Source organism: Pristiophorus japonicus, chromosome 22, assembly GCF_044704955.1.
Source record: "Pristiophorus japonicus isolate sPriJap1 chromosome 22, sPriJap1.hap1, whole genome shotgun sequence".
NCBI lineage: Eukaryota > Metazoa > Chordata > Chondrichthyes > Pristiophoridae > Pristiophorus > Pristiophorus japonicus.
In genome coordinates this window covers 25,140,941-25,156,538 of record NC_091998.1, presented here as the reverse complement: position 1 = coordinate 25,156,538, position 15,598 = coordinate 25,140,941, and the positions used below count along the sequence as shown (strand labels likewise).

Sequence of the window (15,598 nt, the reverse complement as noted above, 5' to 3'; positions counted from 1 at the left end):
GATGTACAGCATAGGCACTGGAACGTTAAATAAATTTGGGCCGCTGCACATTACTTACGACTTTAAAGTTAATGAGCTGAGAGTCGTTTACACAAATGAGACATCTGCTAAATTTAACCTGAGAACTTGCACTTACCACTTTATAAATGCTAGTACCTGTAATATAATCAAATGTTATCTTATCCTATTACATATTGTTTTAACCATATTCCTGTACAAACTCCAATCACAAAGACAAACTGATAAGTTTTGCACATCCTGGACTGTTTTATTTAGTCTCAGTGTCTCTGTACGGTTCTGTGACCTGTTTTCCATTACTTGTTGGTTCAGGAGACTTGCTTGTGTGAATCTGAAGAACTTCTGCAGTTCCTATGTGATCTAAATTAAAGGATAAAGAGGATTCACAATACACATCATCTAATGAAATTTAGTTGTGTGGAAAAATGCACTGCCACACATAGATGCACATTTAATTATAACGTGTCAGATGTAATTTTTTAGCCCACTTATCTCCCAAGTTCAGCAATGATAACATCTCTTCGTGTTATCTGATATCATCGTAAATTATTACCACCAATTTAGTCAATAATTAGGGGCAGATACAATTAAGATAAGTGCCGTAACAAATTCTGACTTCTTTAAAGGCATAAAACACCAGCCCTCTAAAAGTCACATTTTTACAATCTTCTAATCCTCTTTAGTTACAAGGGTAATGTCAGAGGACCGGAGGTTTGCAAATGTTACATCCTTGTTCAAAAAAAGGGGGAAGAATAAAGGGGGAAGATTGGCAATTACAGGCCAATCAGTTTAACATTGATGGTGGGGAAGCTTTAGAAACAATAATCCCAGAGAAAATTAACAGGCACTTGGACAAGCGTGGACTAATAAAGGAGAGCCAGCAGTGATTTGTTAAGCAAAAATCGAGTTTGACTAATTTGATCTGAGTTTTTTGATGGGGTAACAGAGAGGGTGAATGAGGGCAGTGCAGTTGATGTTGTGTACATGGACTTTCTAAAGGTGTCAGATAAAGTATCACATATTAGACTTGTTAGCAAAATTGAAGCCCATGGAATAAAAGGAGCTGTAGCAGCATGGATACAACATTGGCTAAGGGATAGAAAACAGAGAGTTGTGGTGAGTGGCTGTTTTTCATACTGGAGAGAGGTTCCACAAGATTCAGTACTGGGACCACTGCTGTTTTGGATATACATTAGTGACTTGAAGTTAGGGGTACAGGGCACAATTTCAAAATTTCAGCCTTGCCGAATTTACTCTGGCAAAAAGATAAATTACAGCAGGTTCACATGTTCCTAGCTCACGGTGGGTGAAACAGAGTGCCTGCATTCGTTCCAGCTGACATAAGCCAATTCAGAACAGGCCCAGGATGGAACCATGGGACTGTCTTGGTCCACATGTCTCAATTTTACGCCGGGCTCTACCTTGTTTCATTAGGCTCCATTTCCTGACTGACAGGATGAGCAGACAATTTATTTCTGAGCTTGAAAGGGTGCAATAATGGCAATGGGTCGACTCTGCTTCAGATTTTTATTGTGTGTCCCAGAGCAAATGTCTCTCAAGCAAACCCCTTCGCTGCCTGCACTGGCAGTTGGCCAACCATCGGTGCCTGTCCAGGGCTGTTGGCCAACCATCGGTGCCTGTCCAGGGCTGTTGGCCAACCATTGGTGCCTGTCCAGGGCTGTTGGCCAACCATCGGTGCCTGTCCAGGGCTGTTGGCCAGAGCTGGCACAGGCAATTGACCCATTCAGCCAACCAAAAGTTTAAATCTACCCCAGTGACTACATTTGTAAAATGTAATTCACCGGCTGTGAAGCACTTTGGATTGTACTGGGGATGTGAAAGGTGCTATGTTTTTTTCTTTTCTTTAAACAACATTGATTCTGATATTCTCCACACAGGAGAGCACTGTGCTAGGAGGGGTAGGGTAGTCTTTGTATAATGTTGGCTCTGCCTCTGATCTTATACAGCAGTCCCACAATGATACCAGAATTGAGAGGTTATAACTATCAGGATAGAGTGAACCGGCTGGGGCTCTTTTCCCTTGAAAAGAGAAGGCTGAGGGGTGACTTCATAGAGGTCTTTAAAATTATCAAGTGCTTTGATAGGTTACATGTTAAGAAGATATTTCCACCCATGGTGGAGACCAAAACTATGGCCATAAATAGAAAAAGGTGTCGTGCCAGAGGATTGGCAGATAGCCAACATCATACCTATATTTAAGAAGGGAGATAGAACAAGTCCAAGGAATTATAGAACAGTCAGCTTAACATCGGTGGTAGGAAAAAATAATGGAATGAAATAAAGGAGAAAATAGAAGAACATCTAGAAACCAAAAATATAATAATGAATAGTCAGCATGGATTTCAAAAAGGAAAGTCTTGCTTGACCAACCTCATTGAATTTTTTTGAGGCGGTAACAGAGAGAATAAGAAATGATCATGCAGTGGATGTAATTTATCTAGATTTTCAAAAGGCCTTCGATAAGGTACCCCATAATAGACTGATGAACAAGGTCAGTGAATGGATCGCTAGTTGTCTTCAAGACAGAAAGCAGAGAGTAGGGGTAAAGGATGTCTATTCACAGTGGCAGAAGGTGGGGAGTGGTGTTCCACAAGGATCAGTGCTGGGACCACTGTTGCTCACAATTTATATTAATGATTTAGACTTTGGAATCAAAAACACAATTTCTAAATTTGCGGATGACACATAATTGGGGAGGGATAGCCAATATTGAGGAGAACTGCAACAAATTAATGGAGGACATTAATAAACTTGCAGAATGGAGATATAATTGGCAAATGAAGTTCAACACGGATAAATGTGAGGTATTACATTTTGGTAGGAAGAATAGGGAGGTCACATTACTTGGAGTCTAGGTAGGGTAGAGGAACAAAGGGATCTCGGAGTACAAATACACAAATCGCTAAAGGTTGCAACAAAGGTTAGCAAGGCTATAAAAAAGCAAACCAAGCACTCGGGTTTATTTCTGGAGGTATAGAATTGAAAAATAGGGAAATTATGCTAAACTTGTATCGAACCTTGGTTAGATCACACTTGGAGTACTGCTTACAGTTCTGGTCGCCATATTATAAAAAGGACATAGAGGCACTGGAGAGGGTGCAGAAAATATTTACAAGGATGATACCAGAAATGCGAGGATATACATATCAGGAAGGGATGAACAGGCTAGGTCTCTTTTCTCTTGAAAAAATAAGGCTGAGGGGTGAACTAATAGAGGTCTTTAAAATTATGAAAGGTTTTGATAGAGCGGATACAGAGAGAATGTTTCCACTTATGGGGAAGAGCATAACTAGAGGCCATCAATATAAGATAGTCACCAAGAAATCCAATAGGGAATTCAGAAGAAACTTCTTTACCCAAAGAGTAGTGAGAATGTGGAACTCGCTACCACAGGGAGTGGTTGAAGCGAATAGTATCGAGGCATTTAAGGGGAGGCTGGACAAGCATATGAGGGAGAAGGGAATAGAGGGTTATGCTGATAGATTTAGATGAGGAAAGACAGGAGGAGGCTCGAGTGGAGCATAAACGCCGGCATGGACTGGTTGGGCCGAATGGCCTGTAACTGTGCCGTACATCCGATGTAATCCTATGTAAATATAAGATAGTCACTATATAAATCCAATAAGGGACTCAGGGGAAACTTCTTTCCCCATATAGTGGTGAGAATGTAGAACTCGCTACCACAGGGAGTAGTTAAGGCGAATAGTATGGATGCATTTAAGGGGAAGCTAGATAAGCAGATGAAGGAAAAAGCAATAGAAGTATATTTTTGCAGGGTGAGATGAAGTAAGGTGGGAGGAGGCTTGTGTGGAGCATAAATACCGGCATGGACCAGTTGAGCCAAATGGTCTGTTTCTGTGCTATAAATTCTATGGCCTAGATTTTGCGGTGGTAATGTCAGCAAAACTGTCAGTGTTCACCGTCTTTGCCCCTCTGAAACTGACCGTAACTTCAGGATTTAGCACATGTACAGATAAACGTGGAAATCCTGAAGTTGTGGTCAGTCATTCCCTGCTCCGCCACAGGTCGCGCTGTGGAACTCCCCATAGCTGGCAATAAGTGAAATCAGAAAAACGGAAGCTTTTCTGATTTAATATTGCTGTTAAACACCCCATAAAAATTAAGCCTTGTTGCAATAGATGTAACTGGGTTTTTAAATGGCATATTGACTGCTGAGCAACCATTCTGGCCCTGAAAAACAAATTTTATATTTGTGGAATGCCAAATTCCTCATGATATAAATTGCTAGATTTTTAAAATAATAAAAATTATTTTAAAGTTTGTTTCTGATATTTCAATTTCTACCTTAATCCTATGTGTATGTCCCAATCTTTATTTTGTTCTCTGAATTGCTATCAGTGCTTTTTATTTCCTGGTTTGCTGTCAGAGAATTCTTCAATGTCATTGACCGCTTAGACAGCTTAATGACATCACTGCTGCTCTACACTGGAGATTCCTTTTTGACAGTACTACAATCAATTTAACATCGAGAAAGCTTAGGTTTTCGCCACAGAGATCATGAGATCTTTGAAGGCAGCTTTCACGGCTGATTGCAAATTCCGAGCCATTGGTCTTGTCATATTGTACATTGTGGGTTTTCTGCTTTTACATTACAAACAGCAAAAACATGAGCGTTATAAAGTAATATCTGATCATACCATTAACAGATGACATTGTGATATGCCAGTGGAATTGTAGCATCGAAGCACTGACCACACTCGACCAGCCCTGTTGGGTGGGGCACATTGTTCACATGCCTGACACAAGAGTCCCAAAGCAAGCGCTCTACTTGGAACTCCTACATGGCAAGCGAGCTCAAGGTGGGTAGAGGAAACGTTTCAAGGACACTCTCAACGCCTCCTTGATAAAATACAATATCCCCACCGAGTCCCTGGCTAAAGACCGCCCTAAATGGAGGAAGTGCATCCGGGAGGGCGCTGAGCACCTCGAATCTCGTCGCCGAGCGCATGCAGAAATCAAGCGCAGGCAGCAGAAGGAGCGTGCGGCAAACCAGTCCCACCTTCACTTTCCTTCAACCACTGTCTGTCCCACCTGTGACAGAGACCGTAATTCCCGTATTGGAATGTTCAGTCACCTAAGAACTCACTTTTAGAGTGGAAGCAAGTCTTCCTCAATTTCGAGGGACTGCCTATGATGATGATGCAAAAATATGATATTACAGGGAAGATAAGAAAGACACGCAAATGCAAATGTAATCTCATTATTATGTGCTGTGCTTTTCTAGTTTTAAGTACTGTTTTCTCTGGTCTGGTGAGAGTTGGGGGAGGCTCCATTACACAGTGCAGAGCCTATCCTTGATTACATTAATTGCTAATTAGTAAGTTGCTTTGTCAGGCTCCACAAGTTTATGATAATGAAGTCTGGATGTATGATAAGAGATTGACACAGGGGACAAGTATTGATTTGTGGGCTAATGTCAGTCCTTACTACAGCTAGTTTGCATAAATAACCTGGATTCAAAACCATAGTGCAAGTCTGTCAAATTTGCAAAGTTAAACGGCTTAACAGCTCTAATAGTATAGAGGATGGAGCAATGGCACAGTAACACATGAATGTTTGTCCTTATTAATATCACACAGCATTACGTAGTTTTTACAGCAAAGAAACAGGCCATTCGACCCAACAGTCTATAACCAGTCTTTATGCCACGAGCCTCCTCCTACACTCTTCACCTAATTCCATCAACATACCCCTTTATTCCTTTCTCCCTCATGTGCTTATCTAGCTTTACCTTAAATGCCTCTATGCCCAAAAAATCGAAAAATAGTGCCTTCTAGTCCTGTTAGTCTGGGCTGTCATGTTGAAGCTACACAGTGCTTTGTTCAAGCCACACTTTGAGTATTGCAGATAGTACCACAGCTAACAAAGGTAACATTCAGGGGTAAAAATTGCCCCCCCCCCCACCCCTGCACACACCCCATTTCAATGGTCTTTACCGCAGCTGTGGTGGAAGTTGCCTCTTGAGCGAAATTCCGCTCTTTGTTGTTTTCTTTCTTCGGATCCGGAAGTTGCTCTTAACGGGGGCGGTGACTACACGAGAGGGCCAGATACGCGGCGGTGGCAACACCTGAGGGGCGGAAGTTGGGGGCGATGATGTCATCACGGCACCGCGTCACCATGGCTCGCCCCTTCACGATTTTAAAACTTCGGCCCACTGGGCCACCAGGGAGGTTTTCGGCCGGGGGAGCGGCCGGGCCTTCCAAGAGGGGGGTGCCAGACTGCCTGTTGGCGGTCCAGCCGAACCCGGGGCCATAATTGTCGGGCCGACATGGCAGTCGTCTGACCAAAAAAAAAACATGGCGGCGGCGGCAGCGGCAGTGTGCCCTCCCCTTTAAGGGAAGCCGCACCGCCATTGCAGAAGGCCACAGCCTCACTGGACCATCGGGAAAAAGTAGGTTTTGGCACCGCTGGGAAGGCCGAAGATTTTCAGAGGGGAATGTCGCCGTCGGGGGGGGAGGCGTAGATTGGCGGTGCGCACGGTGATGACGCCTCTACTGTGGACCGGCAGCAGTGGAGCGGTAGGGGGAGGGGGATCGGAGCACCGCCGGGTAACCTCAGGAGGGAAATTGGGCCATCAGCGGCCATTCCACAAAAAGTCCTGGTCACTCCACTCCGCAATGTGGCTGCCGATTTGCGGTGGTAACAGGTCTTATCGGGAGGGTCGATTTCGGCTGATCTGATCAAGGACTCACTCCACTCCCTGCCCATTCCCCATAACCCTTTACTCCCTTATCGCTCAAAAATCTGTCTATCTCCACCTTAAATATATTCAATGACCCAGCTTCCACAGCTCTCTGGGGAGAGAATTCCACAGATTTACAACCCACAGAGAAGAAATTTCTCCTCATCTCAATTTTAAATATGCAGCCCCTTATTCTGAGACTATGTCCCCTAATTTTAGATTCCCTTTTGAGTGGAAATATCCTCACTGCATCCACCTTGTAAAGCCTCCTCATTATCTTATAGGATCACCTCTCATTCTTCTGAACTCCAATGTGTAGAGGCCTAACCTACCCAAGCTATCTTCATAAGTCAACCCCCTCATCTCCGGAATCAACCTAGTGAACCCTCTCTGAACAGTCTCCAATGCAACAGTCTAAAATACAGAGACCAAAACTGCACGCAGTACTCCAGGTGTGGCCTCACCAATACCCTGTACAGTTGTAGCAGGACTTCTCCGCTTTGATACTCCATCCCCCTTGCAATAAAGGCCGGCATTCCATTTGCTTTCCTGATTACTTGCTGTACCTGCATACTAACTGTTTGTGTTTCATGCACAGGGACCCCCAGGTCTCTTTGTACTGCAGCATTTGCAATTTTTCTCCATTTAAATATTAATTTGCTTTTCTATTATTTCTGTCAAAGTGGATAACCTCACATTTTCCCACATTATACTCCATCTGCCAAATTTCTGCCCACTTACTTAGCCTGTCTATATCCCTTTGCAGATTTTTTGTGTCCTCCTCACAATTTGCTTTCCCACCCATCTTTGTATCAATCAGCAAATTTGACTACATTACACTCGGTCCCTTCATCCAAAGCATTAATATAGATTGTAAATAGTTGAGGACCCAGCACCCAACCCTGCAGCACCCCACTAGTCACTCTTTGCCAACCAGAAAATGACCCATTTATCCCCACTCTCTGTTTTCTGTTAGTTAGCCAATCCTCTATCCACGTCAAATATATTACCCCCAACCCCGTGAACTCTTATCTTGTGCAGTAACCTCTTATGTGGCACCTTATCGAATGCATTCTGGAAATCCAAATACACCACAACCACTGGTTCCCCCTTATCCACCCTGCTCGTTGCATCCACAAAGAACTCCAGCAAATTTATCAAACATGATTTCCCATTCATAAAACCACGTTGACTCTGCTTGATTGAATCATGCTTTTCCAAATGTCCCGCTACTGCTTCCTTAATAATGGAATCCAGCATTTTCCCAACGACAGATGTTTGGCTAACCAGTCTAGTTTCCTTCTTTCTGTCTGCCTTCATTTTTAAATAGGGGCATTACATTTTCCAATCTGCTGGGACCTCCCCAGAATCCAGGGAATTTTGGTAGATTACAACCAAAGCATTCACTATCTCTGCAGCCACTTATTTTAAGACCCTAGGACGTAAGCCATCAGGTCCAGGGGACTTGTCTGCCTTTAGTCCCATTATTTTACCGAGTACTACTTCATTAGTGATAGTGATTGTATTAAGTTCCTTCCTCCCTATAGCCCCTTGATTATCAATGATTGGGATGTTTTTAGTGTCTTCTACCGTGAAGACCAATACAAATTATTTGTTCAACGTCTCTGCCATTTTCCTGTTCCCCATTACTAATTCCCCAGTCTCATCCTCTAGGGGACCAACATTTACTTTAGCCACTCTTTTCCTTTTTATGCATTTGTAGTATTATATATGTAAACCTGTAAGTACCTTGTTTAACCACCAGAGGGCTCATCCCCTGGAGTCCCAAGGGATCCCACAATCCCTTGGGAGCACCTGTACATAAGGAGGCCTCACAGGCTGGAGAGGCACTCTGGAGACTGGTAATAAAGGACTGCAGTCACATCTTACTTTGAGCTCACAGTATTTGGTCAGACTCTTTACTCAATATGTAACATGTAGAAACTCTTATAATCTGTTTTTATATTTCGTGCTAGTTTACTTTCATAATCTATCTTCCCTCTCTATCATTATTTTTGATGGCTGATCATCTCCTTTATGTTACTCTGCCTCTCTCTCACAGTGATTGAATACATGGGTCAGTGCAAAGGATTCAAAATAGAGCTGCTTGCTCCTTCAGAGATGCTGATTGGCCACCAATGCTATCAATGCTCAGTCTTTATAGCAGTACAGAATTATAATCAGGTCTTACAAAGACCCACCAGGATCTAATACAAAAAGAGTTAAAAACTCAAACTATACAAAAGCTTTAAAACTTCCACACAACACAGGGAAAATTATTAAAGTTCGCAGTCAATCTCCTTTCTCCTCCAGTTCACAACACGTTTCCAGTAAGCATGAGACACATCGTAGTGGAGCATACGGAACAGACTTTATTGGTACACAGTAAAAGGGATCGCCCGAGTGACTTTTCCGATTTCTGTATCTTTCGAGCAGTCTCAGATACTGTTGAAAACCATGATCCTTTATACACCATATTTTGACTACATCAAATTAAAATTGATAAGACTGCATGACATATCTATTCACAAAGTTGCAATGGTTTACTTCAGAACTACTTCCCCTACACTCAATTTCCTGATGTAACTATCCCTGAACCCTTTTCAGAACAAGCTTTACCAACTGTTATCTGTAGCTAATGAATTGCATCCTGATGGCTTACATCCTAGGGTCTTGAGAAGTAGCGGCAGGGATTGTGGATGCATTGGTTGTAATTTACCAAAATTCCCTGGATTCTAGAGAGGTTCCAGCAAATTGTAACTGCAAATGTAACGCCCCTATTTAAAAAAGGAGGCAGACAAAGAGCAGGAAACTATAGACCAGTTAGCCTAACATCTGTGGTTGGGAAAATGTTGGAGTCCATTATTAAAGAAGCAGTAGCAGGACATTTGGAAAAGCAAAATTCGGTCAGGCAGAGTATCATTTTCATGCTGATATCACCAGCAGTAATTTCTAGCTGTAGGAATATTACCACCCATGGTCGTGTACGCGCTCCTCTTATATATGTCTTCTGGTCCCAAACGTTCCTGGCAGTAGGCACTTTGCTCGCCTCCCTACAAAATAATGTCTGTGGTTGCGCATACTCTATAGACCTGCCTGTGCCCTGGATTCTGTCTGGATCACTATTTATTAACGGTTGTATCATGAATGTCGAACACTTGATTTGCCTCATCAAATTGGACAAAACTCTCTCACCTGGTGGCTCCTCTTCAATTTTTTCAGGCTTCTTTTTGAGATAATATCTGAATCAACAAAACACAAACGATGCAGTTAAAAACAGCAAGAGTAGATTTTGGTAACACTGCTCTGCAACATTTGTTGCAGGGGAAATTCAGCCATCCTCTGGAAACCTTGCTACAAATTTACTTCCTTGTCGCTGTCAGGTTTGATTGTCATGTCGTCAATCTGGGGCAGGGAGCGGAATAAGCTGAGCAAAATTCCTGGGATACACCAGGGAGGGTCCCAGACACATTGCCCGTTTTCTGGCCTACACCTTGCCTGCTACCCACCAGCTAGAAGCGCTTTCACCAGCAGGTATATCTAGGCACTCATAAGAATATAAGGATTAGGAGCAGGAGTAGGCCATACGGCCCCTCGAGCCTGCTCCGCCATTTAATATGATCATGGCTGATCCGATCATGGACTCAGGTCCACTTCCCCACCCGCTCCCCATAACCCCGTATTCCCTTATTGGTTAAGAAACTGTCTCTGTCTTAAATTTATACAATATCCCAGCTTCCACAGTTCTCTGAGGCAGCGAATTCCACAGATTTACAACCCTCAGAAGAAATTTCTCCTCATCTCTGTTTTAAATGGGCGGCTCCTTATTCTAAGATTATGCCTCCTCGTGTAGAAAGGAGCCTCAGAGGAAATTGCAAAGGGGGAGATGTGGACACCAACGAGGAAGTAATGGGATTTGGCAAGAAGCTAAAGGCATGTTCAAGGGAAGCAGGAAGAGCTTGTGGTCATGTGGTTTGATAAGAGAGTTCCAGAGGGCAGGAATGAAAGGTCCGTGATGGTATCATGGATGGGTAAGAGAAAGGCAACAGTCCACAATCAGAATGTGTGGGCTTGGAAGCACCAATGTAGAAGGATATCTAAATACAACAGGACAAAGCTGTAAAGTGGATTTGAAAATTACTACATGAATGGATTTGAAATATTACTATAATATAGAATTACATAACATGTTACAGCACAGAAACAGACCATTCGGGGCAACAGGTCTCTGTTTATGCTCCATATGCGCCTTCTCCCATATTACTTTATCTCACCCTATCAATACATCCTTCTATTCCTTTCTCTCTCATGTACTTCCCTAGCTTCCCTTTAAATGTATCTTTGCTAATCGTCTCAACAACTCCATCTGGTAGCAGGATCCACTTTCTCGCCGCTCTCTGAGTAAAGAAATTTACTCAAAGATTAGGAGTAACTTTTGTATTTCAGTATTAACCCGAAACTACTAAATGTCTAAAACATAAGGCGGCAAATTGAAAACTTGCCCTAAAGTGTGAAAGAGAAGTGTGAGAGAGAATAAACGAGTACAAGTCACACCAAGCTAGATTGTTCTCTGATGTGGGATTCCCTCATGGCCAATGGACTTTGGCTCTGGACTTCAAAAGCTGAGCAATTTTAAGAAGTTCTGGTTACAAGAATTCCCACCATTCCTATTATTTTTTAAACACAACTGACACAATAGTGCAGCACCAGTACAAACTACAAGAAATATAAGCAAACAAACATACTGCACGATATGTACCAACACGTGACATTCAGCTTCATAATGAAACAATTATAATTTTTGAATATTAAATAGTTGAACAATATTAGGACCACAGTTTCCATTCTCAGATTAATGGGACGCAATGAGAAAGTGTCACATTTTTTTATCCATACCTATTATGTTTTTTCCTATTAGAAGTGGACCTTCTTGAGATTGAGGCTGAAGGACTGTGATCTATTTGGGGTTTTAGTTGCTCCTCTATGCTGCATTCAGCATATTGCTGGCAGTCAGGGTAACTGCTTGCCAGGGTCGACTGAACCATTCCCAGTACAAAGTCTTTCTCTGTAAATAAAGAGCTCATATCAGTAAAAAAATAAATTGCCCTATGCTCTGACTGGTGGCGGTAATCTTCTGGGCCCGGGACTTTCTGCACTCGCCACACAATTCCCGCCCCCTGCCGTTGAATTGCCCTTAGCGCCCCTCAATCTCACGTGCTCCGCTTTCTTTGGGGGCCGTAACCAGGGCACTACTGGGGCACTGAGGGAAGAATCCCCTCCGGAGGCACTAACGGGGCTATAAAAAAGGGGCATTTTCTCCCCCAAATACTCTCTAAAAAAATTCACGGGACTGATTTAGCCCTATGGGAGGGGAGAGGAAGACAGGATCTTGGGGCAGAACCCAGTTCTGCAACACTCCTGCCCCATTTGCTGAAGCCCTTTAAATTCCAGTGGGTGGGAGCCAAGGGCCGATTTCCCCGCCATACTTCGTGCCTTGCAAGCTCCTGAGCTTCCCTGGGAAATAGCACCCAGTAAGCCAACCAGAAGGCCCAATAGAACCTTACTGCTGCTCAGAGTAGCCATAGGTGCTAACCCTTTACTACACTAAGCTAATCAATCCCGGATTATCTTACTCTGCCAGTTTATTGGCTCCACAGGGACCATGATCTATTGCGACATGATTTACATAACTCTGCCACATATTTGGCAAACAAACAGTTTTTTCAAACTCGGCCGTGAAATTGAACCCAATGAATCTGGTAGCATCAGGAAGTGACCAAAAAAAAGGTTCCTGGATTGTTGTAAGAGCCTAACTGGTTCACTAATGTCCTTCAGGAGTGGGAACCTGCAGTCCCTACCTGCTCTGGCCTATGTGTGACTCCAGCCCCACATATGTGGTCAACTCTTAATACCCTCCAAGTAACTAGGGATGGGCCTTACCAGGGTTGCCCACACCCAAAGAACAAGTTTTTTTTTTACAAAAAGCATTCCAAACCATCAATAAAATAACCTCAATGCTACAACCTACTTTATGTGCCGTTCTTTACTGTACATACCTAAGCTAATTGTACAACAATTGTGTTTCTCGCTCCATAGATGCTACAAGAAGTCCTGCTCTAACTGTACAGGGCATTGGTGAGACCACACCTGGAGTACTGCGTGCAGTTTTAGTCTCCGTATTTGAGGGGGGATATACTTTCATTGGAGGCATTTCAGAGAAGGATCACGAGGTTGATTCCCAAGATGAAGGGGTTGACTTATGAAGAAAGGTTGAGCAGGTTGGGCCTCTACTCATTGGAGTAGAGAAGAATGAGATTGAAGGATATTAGCTACACAATGAAACTATTGCAGGATCCCATAAGGGTTAATTGAAACAAGCATGCCAGTGACAGATAAGGTCAGACAGTGCCCAATCAATGATCTGGGAAGGCCAGGTTTGCTCACCCCTTTGCCCTGCAAACAGCAGCCACTGCTGGATGGCAGAGAACGAGTCAGTCTGTAGAAGTTGGCAGAGCAGTTCCAGCACCTGAAAAGAAAAACAAATATGGCAGGTCAGGGCGACACTGATATCATCGCGACAGATAAGGACATAACTGGGAATCAGGATCGACCTGCTTCTCGACCAGGTTCATGCAAACAGGGGCGGGGGGGAGAAATTCAACTCGCAGCTTCACGGATTCTACCTTAAAAACAGGCAACCAGCAGTTACAACTCTGGGAGGTCGGGGGCCTTACCTCGGTCGTCCCTTTAACACACACACACACAGACACACACCCCCAGACACATCACATACACGCACACATATGATGCATGTGCACATACGGACGCACGGACACAGATGGACATGCACACACACACATACACACACATACCCTCACACACATGACGCACAAACCAGCCTTTCTCCTGTGGCATTGCAAGCAATTTGTCAAGATCAAAATGTAGTCTTTAGGTGAAGTGGGGTTGGGGGCAGTGAACAACTGAACAGAGTATGCACACGTAAGATTTTGAATGAGATATTTGTCTGTAATGCAATGCTAAGGAGCTGGGAGGTGCTACAGCACCACTGCTGGTGGCAGGCTGTAATTACAGTGTGACATTTACATGGGCAATAGCATTATAAATGTATACATGGGAATTTATAATGGGAAACATTTTCACAAAAAGTGCAAACAAAACATGATAAAGGGAAATAAGATTTTACAGACAGGAAATGTGAGCAGACTCAAGATAGTTTTACAACATTAATGACTTTCACAAAAGGTAATCGACCTGAAATGTTAACCCTGTGTTTCTCTCGCCATAGATGCTACAAGAAGTCCTGCTACAACTGTACAGGGCGCTGGTGAGACCACACCTGGAGTATTGCGTACAGTTTTGGTCTCCTTATTTAAGGAGGGATATACTTGCATTGGAGGATGTTCAGAGAAGGTTCACGAGGTTGATTCCTGAGATGAAGGGGTTGTCTTATGAAGAAAGGTTGGGCAGGTTGGTCCTATACTTTGAGTTTAGAAGAATGAGAGGTGATCTTATTGACATGTATAAGATTATGAGGGGGCTTGACAGGGTAGATGCAGAGAGGATGTTTCCCCTCGTGGGGGAATCTAGAACTAGGGGGCAGTGTCTCAGAATAAGGGGTTACCAATTTAAAACAGAGATGAGGAGGAATTTCTTCTCTCAGAGGGTCGTGAATCTTTGGAAGTCTCTACCCCAGAAAGCTGTGGAGGCTGGGTCATTGAATATATTTAAAGGTGGAGATAAACAGATTTGTGAACGATAAGGGAGTCAAGGGTTATGGGGAGCGGTCAGGGAAGTGGAGTTGAGGCCAAGATCAGATCAGCCATGATCTTATTGAATGGCGGGAAGGCTTGAGGGGCCAAATGGCCGACTCCTGCTCCTATTTCTTTTGCTACCTGACCTGCTGAGTGTTTCCAACATTTTCTGTTCTTATTTCAGATATCCTGCATTTGCCATACTTTTCATATTTATTTCTGTTCAACATTCCAATGGCTGAAACAAATCTAAGTTAATGGTTAGGTCTTGTTCTGTAAAAAGCCTTCACCAGTAACTCCTGGTCCTGGAAGAGTCCATTGTGTTTACCCCGGGCACCGTTTCTGGAGGATCGATGCGATGAATGACGGCTCATAGGAGTGAAGCTTTGGATTATCCGCCCCGTCTGTGCAGAATATTGAGTCATTCTTCTTTCTTCTGTCTGTCAAAATACAAAGGAAACAATGGCTTGTTGTTCTGTCAGTGAGCAACATCTAGCTCTGTACACTTCAAAAATCAAAAGGCATTTAATGCAATCACCCACAACCGAAAAATACTGTTTGTAAAGATTAAAAAAAGGTAATGCTATCTTTTGCCTCCACTCTGTTGGTAAGGAAACCAATTTCTCTCTTATTAAAACTCTGTTTTCAGAATTCCACAGCATTTCTCACCCATGAGCTGGTGACTGACCAACTCAGAGATCAGTGGACAGGAGAGATCCAGGATTAACCGGTTGACATGCAGCCAGGAAGGCTCCTTGCTTCTGCTTGAAGGATCATGATTGCTATGTAGTGGAGATCAGGAACTCCGAGCACCACAACAACTTGCATTCATATAGCGCCTTTAACGTAGTAAAATGTCTAATGCCACATCACAAGGGTCTATTCAAAAAACATTTGACACCTAGCCACATATGGAGATATTAGGACAGGTGACCAAAACCTTGGTCAAGCCTATATTCCACTGCTCTGCAGGCCGTAAGTTGATGCTCCAGTGTGTGTATATATACCCAACTCTCCCATCACCCCGTATTGGGGACCTACACTGGCTCCCGATACCCCAATGCCTCCAATGTTAATTTCTCAT

General features: G+C 43.4%; 1 protein-coding gene across 1 annotated transcript in view; it reads right to left on the bottom strand.

Annotated features, from left to right (window-relative positions):
* Window positions 1-268: 268 nt before the first annotated feature.
* tbata (thymus, brain and testes associated) overlaps window positions 269-15,598 on the bottom strand; it is a 42,062-nt gene continuing 26,732 nt past the window's right edge. Inside the window, exons 6-10 of the mRNA XM_070865402.1 lie at window positions 14,805-14,954; window positions 13,187-13,268; window positions 11,639-11,807; window positions 9,938-9,984; window positions 269-378 (exon numbers count right to left, since the gene is read on the bottom strand). Of these exons, the coding sequence (XP_070721503.1) occupies window positions 269-378; window positions 9,938-9,984; window positions 11,639-11,807; window positions 13,187-13,268; window positions 14,805-14,954 (558 nt within the window). The remainder of the gene's footprint in view (window positions 379-9,937; window positions 9,985-11,638; window positions 11,808-13,186; window positions 13,269-14,804; window positions 14,955-15,598) is intronic.